Source organism: Saccopteryx leptura, chromosome 3, assembly GCF_036850995.1.
Source record: "Saccopteryx leptura isolate mSacLep1 chromosome 3, mSacLep1_pri_phased_curated, whole genome shotgun sequence".
Classification (NCBI taxonomy): Eukaryota; Metazoa; Chordata; class Mammalia; order Chiroptera; family Emballonuridae; genus Saccopteryx; species Saccopteryx leptura.
The window spans coordinates 177,739,108-177,755,909 of NC_089505.1; the positions used below are offsets into that span (position 1 = coordinate 177,739,108).

At 41.9% G+C, this 16,802-nt stretch overlaps 1 protein-coding gene across 4 annotated transcripts in view; it reads right to left on the reverse strand.

Moving 5' to 3' along the window:
- The window catches only part of MYLK4 (myosin light chain kinase family member 4), a 147,466-nt gene extending 134,023 nt beyond the window's left edge, over window positions 1-13,443 (reverse strand). For all 4 annotated transcript variants that reach the window (XM_066376933.1, XM_066376934.1, XM_066376929.1 and 1 more), the window contains exons 1-2: window positions 13,332-13,443; window positions 11,438-11,711 (exon numbers count right to left, since the gene is read on the reverse strand). In XM_066376933.1, the coding sequence (XP_066233030.1) occupies window positions 11,438-11,711; window positions 13,332-13,348 (291 nt within the window). In that variant the 5' untranslated portion in view covers window positions 13,349-13,443. The remainder of the gene's footprint in view (window positions 1-11,437; window positions 11,712-13,331) is intronic.
- Window positions 13,444-16,802: the final 3,359 nt, after the last annotated feature.

Consider the following 16,802-nt stretch of genomic DNA (forward strand, 5'->3'; position numbering starts at 1 on the left):
TGGGCACCTCTCCTGTGTGCCCTGGCCGGGAATCAAACCCAGGACTACTGCACACCAGGCCAACGCTCTACCACTGAGCCAACTGGCCAGGACCCATGACAAATATTTTGTCTTCTCTGTCCTACAGAAATTAATGAACAGGAAAAGAAATCCTGTCTGCACTGTAAACAGCCCTAATAAGAAAGTCCTTTGTATCCAACTGACATTTTTGCCCATGAAACTTTCTTCTTGGTGTATATTGAACAAGATATTAACTCATTAGAGATGTGGAGATCTAAAAAAAACAAAACAACCTGTTTTGACCTAACTCACTTCTCTCCAGTACATTTTATCATTTTTTATTCACTTACTATAAAGGCTCCCCTGCCCTTTACACCTAACAGCTCAGTTTTATTCGCCACTCGTTAGAAAGGCCCTTCCTATCTGAATAGTGTTTTTTCAGAAAGTAGCTGGATGAAGCTGTTTCCCACACCTGCTTAATAAGAATCAGTTGCTCTGATTATTAAAAACAGTGACTCCTAGCCCTCAACCTGAAGGCAGATTTCACTTAAATAGCTCTGTTCCTTCCATAAACTTTTTTTTTAATGCCTATTATGTGCCAGTAATTGGGAAAGCAACTGGGAATGCAAGGATGAGTAATCTGAGGTCTTGACCTTGAGGAGAGAAGCTAGATAACAGTGACACGTTCAAAGCAATTGCTTAGAAAGATTCCAAGATGGCAACAGAGTAGGCAGACGTTCCAACTGCCACCTCCAGGACCAAATTGGATTACAACTTAATTTAAGAACAGTCATCTTGAAAAGCCAACTTTGGACTAAACGAAGAGGAGTCTATAACCAAGGATCACAGAAGAAGCCACATCAAGACTGAGAAAGGGCTAAGATGCAGAAAGGGCTGCCCCGCTCCCAGGAGCGAGCAGGGTGGAGGGCCTGGAGGGACTCTCCTGCGGGGAGGGTTGCTCTGAGAGGGAAGGGTCCTCAGCCCCAAACCAGTGTCCCAGCCTAAAGCCCCAGAGCCTAGAAGAGATGACCACACAGTATCTGGTAGTGAAAAGAGTCGAGGTTTCTGTCTGCGAGAAAGAGCTCTCAGAGACGCAGGCTTCATCTTAAAGGGAAAATCTTGTTTACAGCCTGTATGGCCAGTATCCACGGCCACTATCACAGCCGCCCAGCCCATGCAGGTTCACATTGGATTCGGACAGATGGTAATAAAACAACAGAGCCAAAAACTGGTAGGCCATTATCTTTAATCCTAGCTTGCACCCAGCGGGCAAGTAAAAACACACACTGGGCTCCAAAACCCACTCATTCAGCACTCACAAAGCTACTGACTTATCCAAGTTTCCTAGAATCAAAAGTTTCCAGCTCACTAGCTCATTCTCCTTTGTTCCCCATCTCCTTCTCTCTACACAAACTCTGCATTAACTGGCTTCTCTTTCAGCACTCTGCCATCTTGGCTGCCTCTTCTCTCCTCCACGTGGCCTTACTGTGCTCTCCAACCTGCTCTCTGCTCTAATGCTAATCTCAGGAACCAAGAGAGAGCAAGCTCTCAGTCTTCCCCTCTTTATAGTGCAGAAATCCAAACCTTTAGTCCAATATACAAACAAGGAAGTCTCCGACACAAAGTCACTTATCTGAGGCATAATGGGATTCCTCATGAGACTGCACCACCCCACATCAAAAAGGGTGGGAAAGGCTTAGTCTTAAAACTAAGCCTTAGGCTATAAGAATCCTGCCTGCTTACAGCCTGTCCCCTACACCCAATGCAAACTATAAGCAAGCAAACATATATATCATATTTACAAACTTATTTGACCAACACAGCCACTACCCAGGGCTCCTGCAGAGGGAGGGCTGAGAGGACTAGAGTTGCATGAGGAGAGTGTGAAGTTGGTCCCAGGGAGAGATATCTTGGGGGATGGCCACCAGAAACCCTGTGCTGAGTCATTCTCCAATACCACAGTCACAGTTGCCATCCCTCTTGGGTGGAGCAATCCCCTCTGAGTGGCATCATTCTGGAGAAAAGCAACTGCCTCACTCGTGGGAGTCTCTCCTGCCCACCCCATGGAGACCTGGCTGTTCTGAGAAGTCAGCCAGGAAGCAGAGGTGCATCAGTGACTCAGTTTTCTAGCTTTGAGAGTGGAGCTTTCCTCCACATCCTCCCAAGTCTATGACTGGTGATTAGGCCTTACAGGAGACTCAGTAGAAACTGTCCAGAGAGTGGCAGATCACACCTCTGGGTCTCAAAGGCCACACTCACCAGACTCCTGGGGCCACACCTTACTGAAGTTTATGAAAAAAATCTGGACAGACTAACACCTGGGGTCGAGCCACACCCACAACTGTTCCTAATCCCTGAATTGCCACAGGCTCTAGACTCTAGCAGAGGCTTTTTTCAGTGGCCCAGCCCAACAAGCAGCCAGCAGTCAGAGGCTGCAGGAGGCAGGCTCAGGGAACCTTCGCCTTTTAAGCAGACTTTCCCCCAGGCCCAGGGTGGGTATAAACCAGCCTAGGTGTGCAGCTTTGTATTTCCATGTGCACCTGGGTTCAGCAGACACAGTCACAAACTCTGGATTGCTTGTAGGTCAAAGAAGGTTGCTGAGGGCCAGTCACAGGTAGTGTCTCCCATTGGTTAGTGCCAGGTTCCCTCCAGGGTGGCCCAGGGCTGACACATCCAGTGACCAGCTATGGAGAGCATCGGTTTGGGACCTAACAAAGCTAGCTAGAGGAAGAGTTTCTCACATCTGACCCAGCTGAGGCAAGTTCTGCTCTTTGTGACCAGCACTGGCACAGCAGCTCATGTGCTTTGGATAAGGTGGAACTTCAGAGCCAGCTGGCCCAGGTGCTGGATCTCCTGTACCTCTGGGCTAGATTCCATAGGGGGAAGGGAGAGATGCTTGAAGCACAGACATTTAAAGTGTGAGTCCCTGTGAGCCTGTTATTTGGTCTGATCAAGGGGCTTAGCCACTTGGGGGGGGCACAGTCAGCCCCAGGAGAGGAATCTCTCAGTCTTCCTCCATGAGACCAGGGTCCTACCAGCTGTAAGAACTTCTGCAGAGGGGATTGTTGGCCCCATTCGATCTGAATCTGCCACTCATATTGCTGGGGAGAAATAAAATTTGAGTATCCAGCAGTGGCTGAGGGATTAGATTCTGGAATAGGGGCCACTTTCCCTGTACTGAGGTCCTGACCAACAGAACCCTGAAGTAAGTGGTCCCTATAACATTGTATTCCCAACCTCAGCAGCCCTCACCCACCAAGATTTCAACCAGTAGAGGGGTTGGTTGAGTGAGGACAGTCTGAGCCTACACTACAGTCTTACTACAGAAGACTCTGTGGGAAGAGCAGGCAGCTGCAAGAGGAAGAGGATCAGCTGAAACATGGAGGCAAATCTTACAGAGCTTGGGGCTTTTACAGAGTTTCTGTCATCTCTAAGCAAGAGGAAGCTTATCCTTATACACATGTTGGCCCCTCTGTGCTATCCAGATACAGCAGACACAAACAGTGAACAGAGAAATAGCTCCAGACAGATAGCCCAAGGCAGGTTACAAACAATGGCTAACACCAACCCAAGAAGACCTAGAACTGACACAACCAGCAGTATGTGGAAAACAGCACCAACCCTAGACTTAGCTAATTACACAAGCACCATGCACAAAGGAGTCCAGCAGGCACCAAACACTGTGGAGAATAAATACACCCAACAGGACAGACATTACACAGTGTGTAATACACATGATCAAGGTTGACACTTCAGCCAGCCTGAAGGGATTAGAGCATCTACAAAAGGACCAACTGCATTCAATACACATATACAACAGGAGGGAAAATACTACCCTCAAGAAGCATCCTAGAGCAAGTGTGGGTCCAATAAGTTTGCAAATATGATATACATGTTTGCTTGCTTATAGTTTGCATTTGGTGTGGGGGACAGGCTGTAAGCAGGAAGAGTCATTAAAGCCTAAGGCTTAGTTTTAAGACTAAGCTTTACTCCATACCCTTGATTGTTGCATGATATGAGGTGGTGCAATCTCATGAGGAATCCCATTATGCCTCAGATAAGTGACTTTGTATCAGAGACTTCCTTGTTTGTATATTGGATTAAAGGTTTTGATTTCTACACTATAAAATGGGGCAGAGGAGCCCATGCTGGAGGAGAGCAGAGAAAGGCCATGTGGAGGAAAGGAGAAGCAGCCAAAATGGTGGAGTGCTGAAGGAGAAGCCAGTTTGTGCAGAGTTTGTGCAGAGAGGAGGAGATGGGCAACAGAGGTCAATAAGGTTGGTGAGGTAGAAACTTTGATTCTAGGAAACTCAGATAGGTCAGTGGCTTTGAGAGCCCTGAATGGAAAGGGAAGGGAAGTGTTTTCCCACTGTGTGTATTTCTTGCTCACCAGGAGCAAGTGAGGATTAAAGCTAATGGCCCACCAGTTCTTGGCTCTGTTGTTTCATTACCATCTGTCTGAATCAAATTCACACCTGCATGGGCCAGACGGCTGTGATGGTCGCCATGGCTACTGGCCTTACAGCAAGGAAAACAGGTGGGCTGGAAATCAGTACCACTGAGCCCATCTTCCTCATAAAGACACCACAACAAATTTCAAAGTCAGACAGCACTATGTAACACACAGACAAAATGGACAAAGAAATATGATGCAAATGAATCAACAAAAGAAATCCCCAGAAAAAGAACTAAATGAGATGGAAGTAACCAAACTACCAGACACAGAGTTTAAAATAATGATTTTTAGAATGTTCAAGGACCTTAGAGCAACAATGTATGGTCATAATGAGCACCTAAATAAAGAGATAGCAAGCATCAAAAAGGACACTGAAATAATGAAAAAGAACTAGTCAGAAATGATAAATACAATATCAGAAATGAAGTCTACACTAAAAGGAATCAACAGCAGGCTGGAAGAAGAAGAGGATCAATCAGCGATTTAGAGGACAAGATAAACGAAAGCACAGAAGCAGAGCAGCAAAAGGAAAAGAGGCTCAAAAAGACTGAGGAAACTCTAAGAGACCTCTGTGACAACATGAAGAGAAACAACATCCACATCATAGGGGTTCTTGAAGGAGAAGAGAATGAACAAGGGATAGAGAATGTGTTTGAAGAGATCACAGCTCAAAATTTCCCTAAATTGATGAAGGTAAAAGTCAGACAAGTACAAGAAGCACAGAGAGTCCCATTAGAGGAACCCAAGGAGGCCTACACCAAGACACATCATAATCAAAATGCCAAAGTTAAGAGATAAAGAAAGAATACTAAAAGCTGCAAGAGAAAAGTATTAAATTACCTACAAAGGAGTCCCATAAGAAGGACATCTGACTTCTCAACAGAAACATGTGAGGTCTGAAGTGATTGGCAAGAAATATTCAAAGTGATGCAAAACAAGAACCTACAGCCAAGACTACTTTATCCAGCAAGGATATCATTTAAAATTTAAGGAAAAATAAAAAGCTTCCCAGACAAAAAAGACTCAAGGAATTCATGACAACCAAACCAGTATTGCAAGAAATGTTAAAGGGCCTGCTGTAAAAAGAGCAAAGGAAAAAAGAAATAATGAAAAAGAAGATTGTATTCAAGAATAAAATGGCATTAAATAAGTACATATCAATAATAACCTTAAATGTAAATGGATTAAATACTCCAATCAAAAGACATGGGGTAGCTGCATGGATAAGAAAATAGGACCCATACATATGCTGTCTACAACAGACTCAGCTCAGAACAAAAGATACACATAGACTGAAAGTGAAGGGATGGAAAAAAGTATTTCATGCAAGTGGAAATGAAAAAAAAAGCTGGTGTATCAATATTTATATCTGACAAAATAGCCTTTAAAACAAAGGCTATAGTAAGAGATAAAAAAGGTCACTACATAATGATAAAGGGAGCACTCCAACTAGAGGTTATAACCATTGTAAAAATTTATGCACCTAATATAGGAGCACCTAAATATATAAAGCAGATTTTGATGGATATAAAGGCTGAGATTATCAGCAATGCTATAATAGTAGGAGATTGTAAGACCCCACTAACATCATTGGACAGATCCTCCAGACAGAAAATTAACAAAGAAACAGTGGCCTTAAACAACACACTAGATCAACTGGATTTAATTGATATCTTCAGAGCCATTTATCCCAAAGCAGTGAAATATACATTATTTTTAAGTGCTCATGGTACATTCTCTAGGATAGGCCACATGTTAGGACACAAAACAAGTCTCAATAAATTTAAGAAGACTGAAATCATATCAAGCATCTTTTCTGACCACAATGGAAAAAACCTAAAAATCAACTACAATAGAAAAACTGAAAAACATTAAAACACATGGAGGCTAAATAGCATTTATTAAATAGTGAATGGGTTAACAATGAGATCAAGGAAGAAATAAAAAATTTCCTTGAAACAAATAAAAATGATCATACAACAACTCAAAATCTATGGGACACAGCAAAAGCAGACCTAAGAAGGAAGTTCATAGCATTACAGGCATACCTTAAGAAGCAAGAAAAAGCTCAGATAAACAACTTAACCCTGCACCTAAGAGAACTAGAAAAGGAACAACAAATAAACTCCAGAGGAAGTTGAAGGAAGGAAATAATAAAGATCAGAGAGGAAATAAATGACATAAAGACTAAAAAAAAAATACAGCAGATCAATGAAACCAAGAGCTTGTTCTTTGGAAAGATAAACAAGATTGATGAAGCTTTAACCAGACTCATCAAAAAAATGAAGAGAGAGAGGACTCAAAAACATAAAATTAGAAATGAAAGAGGAGAAGTAACAACTGACATGGCAGAAATACAAAGAATTGTAAGAAAATACTACGAAGGTCTATATGCCAAAAAACTGGACAACCTAGATTAAATAGCTTAATTTCTAGAAATATATAATCTTCCAAAATTCAATCTGGAAAAATCAGAAAACCTACAGATCTATTACAACACATGAAATTGAAGCAGTTATCAAAAAACTCCCAGCAAACAAAAATCCTAGACCGAATGGCTTCACAGGCAAGTTTTACCAAACATTTAAAGAAGAACTAACACCTCTCCTTCTGAAGCTATTTCAAAACATTCAAGAGGAAGGCAAGCATTGTCCTCATTCTAAAACGAGATAAAGACACTACAAAAAAAGAAAACTATAGGCCAATATCCCTGATCAACATAAATGCTAAAATTCTCAATAAAATATTAGCAAACCAGGTCCAGTAATACATCAAAAAGAGCATACCTCATGATCAAGTGGGATTTATTCTGGGAGGCAAGGCTGGGACAGCATGCACAAATCAATAAATGTGATTCATCACATAAACAAAAGGAAAGATAAAAATCACATGATTATATCAAGATCTACAGAAAAAGCATTTGATAAAATCCAGCATCCATGCAAAGTGGGAATACAGGGAACATACCTCAACATGATAAAGGCCATCTATGACAAACCCACAGCCAACATCATACTCAATGGGCAAAAATTAAAAGCAATCCCCTTAGGATCAGGAACAAGCAGGAGTGCCTCCTTTCACCACTCTTATTCAACATAGTTCCGGAAGTCCTAGCCACAGCAATCAGACAAGAAGAAGAAATAAAAGGCATCCAAATTGGAAAAAAAAGAAGTAAAACTATCATTATTTGCTGATGATATGATACTGTACATAGAAAACCCTAAAGTCTCAGTCAAAAAACTACTAGATGTGATAAATGAATTCAGCAAGGTGGCAGAATATAAAATTAATGTTTAGAAATCAGTGACATTTTTATATACCAACAATAAATTGTCAGAGAAATATTAAGAAAACAACCCCCGGTCCTAGCCGGTTGGCTCAGCGGTAGAGCGTCGGCCTGGCTTGCGGAAGTCCCGGGTTCGATTCCCGGCCAGGGCACACAGGAGAGGCACCCATCTGCTTCTCCACCCCTCCCCCTCTCCTTCCTCTCTGTCTCTCTCTTCCCCTCCCGCAGCCGAGGCTCCATTGGAGCAAAAGATGTCCCAGGCACTGGGGATGGCTCCTTGGCCTCTGCCCCAGGCGCTAGAGTGGCTCTGGTCGCGACAGAGCGACGCCCCAGATGGGCAGAGCATCGCCCTCTGGTGGGCGTGCCGGGTGGATCCCGGTCGGGCACATGCGGGAGTCTGTCTGACTGCCTCCCGTTTCCAGCTTCGGAGAAATACAAAAAAAAAAAAAAAAGAAAAAAAAAAGAAAATAATCCCCTTCACTATTGCAACAAGAAAAATAAAGTACCTAAAAATAAATTTAACCAAGGAGGTAAGACTTGTACTCAGAAAATTATAAGATATTGAAAAAAGAAATCCAGGAAGATACAAACAAGTGGAAGCATATACCGTGTTCATGGATAGGAAGAATAAACATCATTAAAATATTTATACTACCCAAAGCAATCTATAAATTCAGTGCAATTCCTATTAAAATACCAATGGCATACTTTAAAGATATAAACAAATATTCCAAAACTTTATATGAAACTGAAAAAGAGCATGAATACCCTCAGCAATCTTGAAAATAAAGAATAAAGTGGGAGGTACCACACTTCCTGATATCAAGTTATACTACAAGGCCATTGTGATCAAAACAGCTTGGTACTGGTATAAGAAGAGGCATATAGATCAATGGAACAAAACAGAGAATCCAGAAATAAACCCACGCCTTTATGGTCATTTGATATTTGACAAAGGAGGTAAAAGCATACAATGGAATAAAGACAGTCTCTTTAATAAACGGTGTTGGAAAAATTGAACAGGTACATGCAAAAAAATGAAACTAGACAACCAATTTACACCATTCAAAAAATAAACTCAAAATAGATAAAAGACTTAAATGTAAGCCGTAAAACCATAAACATCTTGGAAGAAAACATAGGCAGTCAACTCCCCGATATCTTTCATAGCAATATTTTTGCTGATATATCTCCATAAGCAAGTGAAATAAAAGACAGGATAAACAAATGGGACTATATCAAACAAAAAAGCTTTTGCATAGCAAAAGACACTATGAACAAAATAAAAAGACAACCCACACAGTGGAAGAACATATTCGCCAACACGTCTGATAAGGGATTAATAACCCAAATTTATAAAGAACTTCTAAAACTCAACACCAGGAAGGTAGGAAGGTGTAAACAATCCAATTAAAAAATGGACAAAAGAACTGAATAGACACTTCTCCATAGAGGACATACAGATGGCGAATAGGCATATGAAAAAATGTTCAATGTCACTAATCATCAGAGAAATGCAAATTAATACCACAATAAGATACCACCTCACACCTGTCAGACTGGCACTAATTAACAAATCAATACAGAATAAGTGCTGGTGAGGATGTGGAGAAAAGGGAACCCTCCTGCACTGCTGGTGGAAATGCAGAATGGTGCAGCCGCTGTGGAAAACAGTATGGCATTTCCTCAAAAACTTAAAGATGGAACTGCCTTTTGACCCAGCTATCCTACTTTTAGGAATATATCCTAAGAATACCAAATCACTGATTCAAAAGAAGATATGCACCCCCATGTTTATTGCAGCATTGTTTACAATAGCCAAGATCTGGAAACAGCCCAAGTGTTCGTCAGTGGATGAGTGGATTAAAAAGCTGTGATACATGCCTGAGCAGGTGGTGGCACAGTGGTTGGAGCATCAGACTGGGACACGGAGGACCCAGGTTCGAAAGCCCAAGGTTGCCGGCTTGAGTGTGGGCTCATCTGGTTTGAGCACAGCTTGAACCCAAGATCACTGACTTGAGCAAGGGATCACTCAGTTTGCTGTAGCCCCCCGGTCAAGGCACATATGAGAAAGCAAACAATGAACAACTAAGGATCCGCAGCGAAGAATTGATGCTTTTCATCTCTCTCCCTTCCTGTCTGTCTGTCCCTCTCTCAGTCTCTTCACACACACACACACACACACAAAAAGCTGTGATACATATGCACAATGGAATAATAATACATGACCATGAAAAAGAAGGAAACCTTACCTTTTGCGATGGTATGAATGGACCTGGAGATTATTATGCTAAGTGAAATAAGCCAGGCAGAGAAAGACAAATATCATATGATCTTCTTTATATGTGGAATCTAATAAACAAGATGAACTGAGGAATAGAATAGAGGTAGAGATGGGGTCACAGGAAGCAGAGGGACAGCTGTCAGAAGGAAGGGGGGTGAGGGGATGGAATCAGAGAAGGTGAAGGGATTAGTAAAATTATATGTACATAACACACAGATACAGATCACAGGACAGCAAATCCCAGAAAAAAAAAGGGGGAGGGAGTCAGGGGGATGAGGGCAAACAGGGTGTAATGGGGGCACGTGGTTGGAGGGTGAGGGTGTTATATTGAGTGGGACACTTAAATCCAATGTTAACACAATAAATTAAAATTAATTTAAAAAGAAAGATAGGCCTGACCTGTGGTGGCGCAGTGGATAAAGCGTCGACCTGGAAATACTGAGGTCGCTGGTTCGAAACCCTGGGCTTGCCTGGTCAAGGCACATATGGGAGTTGATGCTTCCAGCCCCTCCCCCACTTCTCTCTCTCTGTCTCTCTCCTCTCTCTCTCTCTCTCTCTCTCTCTCTCTCTCTCTCTCCCTGTCCTCTCTAAAATGAAAAAAAAAGATGTTTAAAAAGAAAGATAAAAAGAAAAAAATTGCTTAGAATAAAGGCACAGACAAAACACTATGAAGCCTGTACTGGGCTGGGAACCACCCACCTATGGATGGATAAGAGGGAGCTGACTATGCTAAGATAGAGGAGTGACTGTTGCTGGCTAACGTTCATTAAATGCTTACCATAGTGACAGATACTATGCTAAGTGGTTTTTATACATTGTCACCCCTAATTTTCACAACAGCTATCATCCTATTATCCAGATGAGATTACCCCTTGGTTAAGTTTAGGCCAAAGATCAAGCAGCCATAACTGGGCTCAGGGCCCTTATACGGCACACATGAGGACACAAGAGTGCATCACACAAGTCTAGTTTATCCTTGGGTCTGACTGTCAGTGTCAACAGCCCTATACCAACCCTGAGAGGAGATTTAAGGTCTTGAGGAAATTTGAAACTTCTGCAAAGCATTTGTACCCCTCGCGGTATGCTTCTCAGAAGTACATCTTAAGAAATATGTGTTTCCATAAATGCACTTTCATAAATTTGAAGCCACTAATTACAATTTAGCCTGCAGGAAGAGGCATAATCAAAGGCCTTCTAAATTCTTACCAAACTCAACTGTATACTTTACAATGCATAATCCTCAGTGAAACAAAATTAAAGCTTACCTATTTATAGATATTCCCTAATTCTACACCCAAGTGACAAAGTAGAATGTGAAAGGTTCTGATAAATGGTTCTTTTTATTGAAATGTGTAGGAAAGATAAGGTGGAATCAATACTTTTTGGGAGACTAAATTAAGCACACAATTACCTCATTAATTCCAGATCCTGAACTCTGCTCACTAGGCCTTTCTTCCAGAAAACACTTCATCTTCTCAACCTTTTCCATGCACTGAAAAAAGGCCATTTTCTCCAGATGGTTACTGTGATAACACGTGGTGATTTCTTCCAACCTCTTCACTTTTAACATCTTGGTGGTCAGTCCAATGAAGTTACTACTGTCTGGAGTGCAGGCTTCCTCTCCAGTGGTCCCTGACTTGTAAATCAGGACACAATCATGACTTGGGGCTGCACTTTCCTCTTGACTGTAGAGTGGAGAAAGGAAACACAGTTCTCATCACTTACTCACATATTTCACTTTGAGGAAAATGACTGGCAAAATTTTGAAGTCTCTTCTGTTTAAACTAGAGAGAGGATCCAAACATAAGACAAGAAATGCTAATATTAATATTGAGTTTCAGTGATGGAACTTTAAAAGGGGGAAAGCTTCCTTTTACCCCCACCCACATTTTCCTACAAAAGGAAACAGTAAGAAGCAAACTTAAGTTTCACTGGGCAACATTATTTTCCTCACTGCATAAAATATTTATATCAAGTGGCCTGTTTAAATACAGAATATAAAGTTTCTTGGTATTTCATAGGGATTGAAGATTTTGCTTCTTCTTTTTCCAGTAGAAAGGGCTTCCTGTTGAAAGAGTCTACAGGCTTCTCCTGGGAATTTTGCCCTGCTCTGGGGAGTGGTCTCTACCAAATGAACCCTTCTCTGCCTACACTTTAACCTGTTTGATTTTTTTTGTTTTTTTTTTTATTTACAGAGACAGAGAGAGAATCAGAGAGAGGGACAAATAGGGACAGACAGAAACGGAGAGAAATGAGAGCATCAATCATTAGTTCTTTGTTGCGACACCTTAGTTGTTCATTGATTGCTTTCTCTTATGTGCCTTGACCGTGGGGCTACAGCAGACTGAGTAACCCCTTGCTCAAGCCAGCAACCTTGGGTCCAAGCTGGTGAGCTTTGCTCAAACCAGATGAGCCTGCGCTCAAGCTGGCAACCTCGGGGTCTCAAACCTGGGTCCACCACATCCCAGTTCGATGCTCTATCCACTGCGCCACTGCCTGGTCAGGCTGATGTTAATTTTTTTTTAAAGAAATTTGTCTCTGTATAGCCCTCTTATACCCAGATACTTTTCTTACCATCTTCGTTAATAGCACGGTGCCAAGAACTTCAAATGCTTGTGCTTTCCTTGAAATACTTCCCTTACAATTTGGTAATACACGTAATACTTTTTCAACACTAGAGATCTATGTGTATGTATGCATGCATGTGTCTACACATTCCTTGACTATATGGAGGAGGTAATTTGAATTTATGGGAGGTTCCCAACCCCAATTTCTGAGGCCCCCTGCTAGAGATTTTTCTGAAAATTTCTTCTTCCATCTTTTTCTCAATTTAAAATAGTCTGTATTTATTGCCACAAAACCTCATCTCATTTTCTCAATTCATTTAAACCTTGAGTTTTAAATCATTTAAAATTTAACTTAGCCACACAAAGATCTTATAGTCAAACACACTAAAATGTAAATAATTTCAACCAGAACTTTATAAGATACATTATAGACCACTATTAGAATTCTTTCAAATTGCCCTGAAAAATAAATTATTAAAATGAGGATAGAAATACATGATTATTCTAAAGCAAATTAAGACTAAAATATAATATGTAATTGCAAATGGTACTCAAGTTGAATCAAAAACACACAAAAAATAACATTAAAACAAAAGCTTAGGTCCAAGGTGTTATAATTTTGAAAAATAATTTAATGTTAATCTCTACTTGGAGTTTGGTACAAGTTGTTATTTAAGGAAACATGAAGATAAAGAGATTTTAAAGTTTATAACAACTTAAAAAAAATAGAGTAATTACCATTTATAGGAGGACATCCTAGGATTTTGGTGTAGAGTATCAGTCCTGACAGATAAAGGGAAGTTTTTCAGAGTTCAAAAAGACTACACAACTTTCTGGTATACATCTTCACTGCCAGTCAGTATAAATCTTCTGAAAAGACAAGTCTCCACTGTGAAAAGAAAAATCCTCGCTCTCAAATGCCACTTTGAGCCCCTGTTTAAACTAATACAGCCCTTGATCTCATGTTGCTCAGCTGTTGCCTCCTTCTTAGTCAGATGGGAAAGAATATTAATTTTAGACACTGGGCTTTTCAAGGCCAGTGGCTCCATTTCAGAGGTCAGGTAAGGAAAGGACAGACTGGGAGCAGTGGATGAAATATCACCTTTACCTTTAACTCTCCTCAGTGTGACAACCGCATTATGAAGGTGCATTTGTCTTTGGCGACCACGTGTCCAGATACTTGGCCCTTTACAGACTCTCAATTATGTAATTGCTGGTGCCCAGCCAGGAGGGTCCCAGGTGATGGACTCCCACACCACTTTATTTACTCATCCCGCACTTTGCACATGCCCAACTAGAATATGAGAGATCTCCTGAAAGCATTTAGCAAGTTTTAATTTTTTTTTAATCCTTAAAATCATATGTGACATCTCCAGCTGTTTATAGCTCTAGCGAAAAGGCAAAGTCGCAGGCATCCAGGGAGTTACAAAGAACTGGAACAAATTTTCATAAGGTCTCCTAACAGGCAATGGTGTGCCTTCCCCCACCCCTTGTTTTCCACCACAGGTCAAGAAAAGAAAATCTAGGCAAATAACCCACCTGCCTGATTCTAACAGTAGTGCATTCCTAGCTTTATTTAAGTGGCAGGAAACCCAGATTGCTTAGAAAATAAAACTAGTAGTACAGACGATCCTACAATTTTTCAAGGTCTGGACAATTTTCCCCCTTTCTTGGAGCCTTTGCTGACTTCTCTCCTCCCCACTCTAATACCATCCTTGAAGATCTCTTGCTTTTCAAAAAAAAAATTCTTATTTTTAATTCAGATCAATGACACATTCTATAGAAAATAAAAGACATGTTCCACTTGGATAACATATAAAGAATTATAGAAAAATCTTTAAAAAAGCAGAACTGCGAAATTTTTCTAAAATTAGAGAACTTTGTTCTTTAGGAAGAATGAGCAAAATAATGGTATTTGTTAGTGATAAATTATTAGACAAATTTGTTGGGAAAGACTGACTGTTGTGAGGTTACCAATTTTTCTTGGCATAATAAAGTGTGAAGTAGTGTTGACAAAGTGATCTCTCTGCAGAAAGAATACAAATCTGCTGATTGGACCACACCCTCTCCTCACACCATCCAAACAACAAATCAGATTCTCTACCCCTTCAGTTCAGCAAAACAGCCACAGGCTCCAGTGAACAAGAAAACAGCAGAATCTCTTCCTTTGAGCTACTTTTCTTAATAATTGTTTTTATTTTAGAGTAGTTTTAGATCTACAAAGAGGTAAAGGGTAAAAAGATAGTACAGTTTCCCTATGCTTACACCCAAATTTCCCTATTTTTGACAACTTATATTGATATTGTCACAATTAATGAAACAATGCTGATACATTATTAATCAAACTCCATACTGATAGATACGTGAATTCCAAACTGCCCTCTTGATGTTCCGCTTATCTGTCAGACCTCACCCTTACTGGACTATTGACCCTGAGACAGAGGAATTCCAAAAAGCTGACAACCCACCCCAAGGAGGGGCTCCGGACACACCAGGACTTTTGATTCAACACCCACATGCTCGAAGCCCCCCAAGGAGGAGCATTCCAGACATACCAGGACTTTTGCCTCAGTATCCCCTCAGGCTCTCCCAAACACTACATAACTCGCCCCTAGTCTGTAACCGGTGCTCTTCTCCCCCAGGAGGAGTGCCCGGCAGGGTTCCTTTCTTCCTTTCAATAAAGCCTGTTACTCTGGTCTTTCGGACTCCCATGGATTCCAACATTTGGTGCTGAAACCCGGGACAGGGTACTAACTGCCTGGACGATTCCCTCTTTGCCGTCCAAACTTACAACCAGGGAAGCAATGGGCAGCGGCAGCTCGTCCTAGGCTTACTTCCTGATTCTGTTTGGACGTGTAATTGTGGGTTGATTGGCCGGCAGTCTAACCCTGTCCTGAACCCCTGCTGGACCAGAAGGTAAGGAGTTTCTCCCTTCCCCTTCCTGGTTGGCCTCTAAATTTCTCTCTAAAAACACCCCTTTCTGGTCGGACGGTTTTCTCTGACACGCCTCACGTTTTGAGGGGTTTGACTGTCAGTCTCAGTGGACTGCACGGAAGACTAGGCGCCTAGCCAAACCTCTCCACTCTCTCGGACTTCTCGTCCTCAGAACTCCCTGACAGGTGGTGACAACCTCTATCAGGGACGACTCCCCCACACGGAGATTCTCTCCTCTTGAGACAGTGACAAAAGGCGGGGACGCCCCCTCTTGCTCACCTGTCTCCACTCTGGGCTCTTCAGGGTCTAAGCCTTCCGACCAGACCCCTCTAGGATGTCTCATAAAAATCCTCGCCAAATTCGATCTCTCAGACCTCAAACCAAAGAAATTAACCTTCTTCTATAACATGGCATGGCCTCAGTACAGACTAGACAATGACTCCCATTGGCCTGAAAACAGGACATTCGATTATAATATCCTAAGAGATCTTGACAATTTCTGCCACCGGACGGGGAGGGCATCAGAGATTCCTTACGTGCAGGCTTTCTTCTCCTTTCTCTCCTGTCCTTAATTTCTGTACTTTCTGTTCTACACGCAGGCCGGTTTTGGCCAAAGAAACCTCACCTAAAACCTCTGCTCCTAATCTTTCCTTCTCCGCGGACTCCCAAATTTTCTCCTCCTGCCTGACCCCCGGGGCATCCCTCTCTCGGGACCCCTCTCTAGTCTCTCAGCAAATCTTTTTTGCTGGAGTCTCTTCCCTCCAGAAAGCTCTTCCCTTCACTGAATCCTGTTTTCTCATTTCACCAGTCTCTTTCTCCTCCCCTGCTGGCCAGGGGCCTCTCCCTTCTCCACTGTGTTCTTCGTCCCCTCCCCCCTCCTTAGAAGCTGTGCCTGTCTCATCTCTGACCTCTCTTCCCTCCTTACAAACTGCAGTTCTGTCTGTCTCCTCTCCGACCCCTCCTCCTTCCTTACAAACTGTGACTGTGCCTCTTTCCTCCTTGCCCTCTCCTCTCTCCTCAGAGCTCTAAATCCTTTGGACTCCTCTGACCATGTGGCGCCACACCAATACTTTAACCTCCTTCTCTCCTCCTGCAGATTCTGACTTTCCTTCTTTCCATCCAGCTGCTCACACTGTCCATCCGTCTGCTTTCTCTCTTCCTCCCCTCTTTGCTGGCAACTCCCTGCCATCTCGAAAAACTTAAAAAACAGAATTGTATATTAAGCTATGTGAGTAAGTAATCTGTCTTGTCTCATTGTTTGTCAGAAAATATTTC